Consider the following 6000-nt stretch of genomic DNA (forward strand, 5'->3'; position numbering starts at 1 on the left):
TGTCGCTTAGAATCATATATGAGAGACTTAACGTGTTGTTTCCATATGTTGTAATTATATGTGTCATTAAACCTATGAAACTGGTGTTTTGTTTTAATAGCATCGAGGATGTTTTTATTAATCCAGTTTGGTTGGGTGACCTTCTTTACTCGTTTTTTTCTGGTTGGTGCATGTTTTTCAAGGACGGACAAAAATTTACCAGTGAACAAATCTATAGAGTTATCTTGATTTTCTACAGATGCTACTTCTGACCAGGGTTGCTCTGACAATTCGGTTAAAAATCGATTTTCATCAAAGTGTTAAGAGACCGGAAGGTTATTGTCTTATGCATGGGACCTTTAACACTGATATTTGAAAGTTAGCGTGAAAGACAAATTGGAAAATGGTCACTTATGGATAAGGAAGGTACAAAAACATCGACTATATTTTGAGGCATGTTTGAAAATGCATGATCTATCAATGTAGCAGAGCTTGAAGTTACTCTGGTAGGAGATTCAACAAGCTGAGAAAAATTTACAGACTGCATTAGATCTAACCAAGATTTAGAACAATTATCATGCTTCAAAATATCATAGTTAAAATCTCCAATAACAATACATTCTTTTTCCTCTAAAAATGATTTTTCTAAGGATATAGCAAAATTATTAAGCCACTCAACTTTAGAAGATGGTGGTCTGTATGCATAACACAATAATAATGATTTACATTTAGGCTGTTTAAGTTCAAGCCAAATGGATTCAATAGAAATACTTTCTAAATCAGATCTATGTACAAAAGATAAACAGTCTCTAACATAAATAATTAAACCGCCTCCATTGGAAGGCCTGTCCTTGCGAAAAAGTGTAAAATTGTCCAACTGTAGTTCATTGTCTAGAAAATTTACATTTAGAAACGTTTCACATAAACAGAGTATATCAATCTTTTGTTCTGAAATTATAATTTTAAGTTCGTCTAATTTTGGGTACAAATAGTGAATGTTAAGATGTAGTATGTTCAACCCTTTATGCGTGTACCAAGAGTTACTATTCTTATTGGAGTCATAGTTTAAAGTATTGTCATTTACAATTTCATTAGTCAAATTAAAATTGGTTTCTCCATATTGAAATGAATTACTTTCACAATTATTTAACGACGGCGATCCCAAGAATTCTGATTCCTCAGCCATGAAGTTGGTACTGGCATGTAGACCATGTTCTCGTCTCTCCTCCCTGTAAACCTCCCTTTCTGAAAATGAGACTTGTTGTCCATTTTGTTACTACTATGGTCATCAGATGGCATCGTAGATATGCCTAGGACATAGTTTATAGCCTTCCTCATGGTTGTTCCAAACAGTTTTCCACCCTTTCTATTTAGATGTAAATAGTCTTTATACAACGACTTGTCTGGAGTACCATGTAGGATAAAGTCAGAGTCATGGTTGATATAGTGGTGACCACCATCTGTACACAGATCTCTAAACCTGTTGTTGGTTTCAGATATAATGGTGTTGACAAGTTTGTCGTTTCTTCTAGGTAGAATTGAAGAAATGATTATTTTACATTTTGAGTTGATGGTTTTTACAGTGTGTATTGTTTCCTTCAGCTCATCAACTATGTACTGGCTGGAATCTGCATCAGATATATTATTTGTGCCTACATGAAGTAATATTACATCTTTATCCTTTATTCCATTTGAATCTGTATCATTCATTGATATGAAGGTATTTTCAATTGTGCGTATTCTTCCACCAGAGTGAGTCTTGATGTTTACTTTCACATTAAAGTCTGACATTCTGTTTGCACTCAGGATACCTGTCATTGAATCACCTGCTATAAATGCAGAGTATTTAGATTTTGAATTTTGATTTTCTGTTGGCCGAGTTTTATTTTCAGGCTTTTTTGTGTTAATACCATTAGATAGAGCTAAAAAAATACGAACACTTTGATTCCAGACACTCATTTTTTTCCAGAATTGGAGTTTCGACACTCTGGAATTAGAGCGACGAAAACTTATCAATATTTTATAGCTGAATGTGAAATGTATTAACGTCTTTCACACCAATTTAAAACCTTGATCAAAAGTGTGCATGTACCCTTATAAATATTGGCAGATTGGGAGAAAAATATGTTGTTTATACATTTACGACTTCATCATCTCTTCCAGGATTTGAATCCCATTTTTGTGTGAATTGTAAATACAAATTATTATCTTTAGAAGTGTTAATTACCACGTGCCTACAGCCGTATCTATAAATATGACATAAACAAGATTCCTTACTTTTTATAAAGATGTGTTTCTTGTATGGGTTGCCAGTCGTCTCTATACAGAAGCTTTGCGCTTTTGGACTAGCTGTTTTTACATATAAACATACATTACAGTTGTCTCCCTTTTGTCACAAAACAACACATATATCTCACAAGAAGCGTTTAAATCATAAATATTTTATTACACATGTGCGTATATAATACTGACCCTTGAAATTAATTTAAACGTGAATATATACATGACATAGGTTATCTTCATTTCAGGTATTAGTCGACCACAGACCTGCAAATTTCAGCTTGGGGAAAATATAGATTTGAAAGCAAGCAACAAATTGCATTGAAGTAAGTCTTTGTTTTTCCATGAGGGATATCAGTGAAAACGAAAATAACTTCGTTGATATATAAAATGAACATATATGAAATGAAATACCGTACAAAAAAGTTGGTCTGAAAGAAGAAGAATAAACTGGTGCTCTAAGGAGCAATTTCAACATCTTTTTTCCCGCAACACTGTAGAAATCTGATTTTGACTAAGTAACCTCCCTTGTTTTTATAACATGAATTTACCAGACTTCCGTTTTTGCGTTTTAGCCGTTCTGTCTCTAAAGTAACGGATTATTGGATTGTTTATACCAAGGTCAGTCATTTCTGAGTCAGTGAACACTGCAAATCTCTTGCCATCTACGTTACATTTACTGAATCTGTACACTATATCTTCCGGTATGCGCAGCAGACGAAATATTGTCACCATCTGATCAACGTTAAATCCGCTCAAGTTGCCGTCTGCCGGAATTGACGTCACTTCCGCTCCAGGCACTTTTGGAACTGAAACGAAAAAAATAATTATGCATTGCATGGAAATTATATTAATGTTTTTTTTCTTCTTTTCCTTTTTATACTCTGCAACAATTCGTTCACGGCGACAATAATAAACTGCTGATCACAGACACTTGGGATGTGACTCAAACTTATGACCTCAACAAAAAATGCCTTACAGTACACACCTTTAAAACCAAACGAATTCTTTGTTAGGAAATCTCAACGCAAACATTGAGGGCAATGAAAATCTAAATGATGTATAATTCATTCTAAATGAAAACTGTATATCCTTATATCTCTTTCAACTATTTACCAGCGTTCCAAATATTTCTTTAAACATTAGATTAGTGCCACGTGTATATCAAATGCTTGGAATAGGTCATGGTAAAATTTTAAGATTAAAGATTAAATTAAGATTTTAAAAAGAACAACAAATTCATCCTTCATTGCATTCCGTCTGGTCTGCACGAGGAAAATATTTTTAGCAGCTCTGTTTTGTACAAATATGAAACAAAGTATGTTCAGATCAACATGCATGTCAAGTAAATTTAAACTTTTTTTCTGACTTTACGGAATTAAGTTTAAATGTAACATAATTATGTATAATTATATCTTATATAATTTATGAAAGTTGTAAAATAAAGCTGAAATTATGTTGAAACATGACATATGTGTCACATTGCATCGTCTGTTTGGTCAAATGAGCCGCGTCATGACAAAACCAACATAATGGGTTTGCGACCAGCATGGATCCAGACCAGCCTGCGCATCCGCGCAGTCTGATCAGGATCCATGCTGTTCGCTTACAAACCCTATAACAAGTAGAGAAACTGATAGCGAACAGCATGGATCCTGATCAGACTGCGCGGACGCGCAGGCTGGTCTGGATCCATGCTGGTCGCAAACCCACTATGTTGGTTTTGTCATGACACGGCTCAAATAGCTCATCCAAAATGCAGAGAACAGCAAAAAACTTAAAATATGTCTTCTTAAAATGATATTCTAGCCACCGTTGCATATGGCCTTAAATAATTCAAAAGATTTGTCATAATGGCCGACACTGCTCACGGAAACTTACTAAAAAAACAAAGCTAAAATTCCAAACGACTTTAAAGTTTTAGCGTTTAAAAAGATAAAAAAAATCGCTAAAATATTTGAAAACCTAAGAAATAAAGTCGTTAAAAGAGTGCTTCGTTTCTAAAACTCTATGTCAGAAAAACTTATACATAGGAATTGGTTGCGGCGCTCTTTCGCACCATTTTTTTTCTGCTATAACCTTTAAATGGATTTAAGTGGAGACATTTACATGAAGGAACTGGATGATTTTTTTCGGCAATTGTTTACCATTTCTCATAACTTGTGTGCAAAAGTTCAGGTCATTCCCTCACTCCGTTTACCCAGAGGATTAACTTAAATTGTGCAAAATTACCAAAATATGAAAAGCGTTTCAAACAGGGCTTAAATCGCCCTCCCCCGCCACCCCCACACCCCAAAGTAAATAAAACAATGTAAATAAAAATATAAAAAAACAATCAATTTAATCCTGAGTATATTACTTTATTGTCGTTTGCAGACTTTTCCATTTTAATTGCATAACTTGATCTTTGCAAGGATTTTAAACTTTACGTTTTTAGGCTTTTTTACCCTAGTGAAGTTCTTTTTAAATGAAGTCGTAAAACTTGCTTCAAAGAGAGATATTCTTACAGTTAATTATTATTATCTATTTCTATTGACTTAATTTTGAAATAATTGAAATAACATAATTACTTACCACCAGGTTGTTGGTACTCTGTTCTTTGTCTGTAAGATATAAATAACGAAAACATGTCAATTATGCCAATTTAAACTATTTGCAATCATTGTTATACATTAGTTTTTCGGTGTAAAATATACTTTTAAAAATGCTGGCATCAGCAATTTTAAACATACGTGGACTTTTACATTGGTACGTAAAATAAAATAACAGATAGATGATAGATAATTACAATTGTGTTGGTTGTTGTTGTTGTTGTTGTTTTCAACTAATTCTAATAATTCTATACTGGATACAGTCACAAGAGTCTCTTGCGTCAACATTTCATGTACAAGATGAGAAATCCAACACCGTGCTATTAAAGTATTATTTGTTGGGTGCCTAAATTTACAAGCAGCAATCCAGTTCTTCTACACACATGGCTCAATGAGCAACGAACAGTGAATTAACAAGATGTGTGTAATCTACTCGTATGCTAAATGAATGTCCATCAGCCCAGAGGGCACAAATTGTAGCATAAGAACCCCAAACATTTCACTGCCAAGTCTATAAAGATTTGATCTTATAGCATAAAATGGTAAGAAATCATCTTTTTGTAATTTCCAAGATCACCAACTATTTGAACAACCGACGTACCTTGGCGGATGAGAGATAAAACTTACAGTAAACCCCTAAAACAGTTGTTTTGTTTGACGGAATTTACAAGATAAAACAATCCCAACCTACGTTATTATTATTTGTGTAAGTACATTCCCCCGTCCCCATTCAAAGCCCACCGTACTAGATTGCACGTACGCCGAACTATATCCGTGTTGTTTACTGAATGTGAAGTCAACATATTTCGTTCAGACGTAATGATTATTATTAAAAAAATGTACTTTAAATGTTTAAAGGAAGAGATACAGTTTATTTCTTAGGTTTACGGGCATTTGAACACATAAATCAAGGGAAGGGGGAGGGGGGGGGGAGAGAGAAGTAAGATCACAATTTATGATATTAAATTCGGAAATATTTTATGAATCATTTTATATCCACCCTCTATCTTCAAAATCAGTGTGTTATGACAGTGACCGCATTTATTCACAATTTCACGGTTACTGAAGTTATTTTCCCGCAGGGAAGTCTGTAATGTTTCATTTTAATGATGGTTTCAATATGAAACTATTTTATTAACGATACTTGCTT

General features: G+C 33.8%; 1 protein-coding gene across 1 annotated transcript; it reads right to left on the bottom strand.

Annotated features, from left to right (window-relative positions):
* Positions 1–2344: 2344 nt before the first annotated feature.
* LOC132756261 (uncharacterized) lies at positions 2345–5688 on the bottom strand. The gene is made up of 2 exons (XM_060747279.1): positions 4834–5688; positions 2345–3068 (listed from the first exon to the last, which is right to left on the bottom strand). Exons 1-2 carry the CDS (start codon positions 4886–4888, stop codon positions 2794–2796), a joined length of 330 nt encoding a protein of 109 aa, XP_060603262.1. The 5' UTR covers positions 4889–5688; the 3' UTR covers positions 2345–2793.
* Positions 5689–6000: the final 312 nt, after the last annotated feature.

The sequence above is a fragment of the Ruditapes philippinarum genome, unplaced genomic scaffold (assembly GCF_026571515.1).
Source record: "Ruditapes philippinarum isolate M1 unplaced genomic scaffold, ASM2657151v2 ctg8729_1_1_1_1, whole genome shotgun sequence".
NCBI classification, from domain to species: domain Eukaryota; kingdom Metazoa; phylum Mollusca; class Bivalvia; order Venerida; family Veneridae; genus Ruditapes; species Ruditapes philippinarum.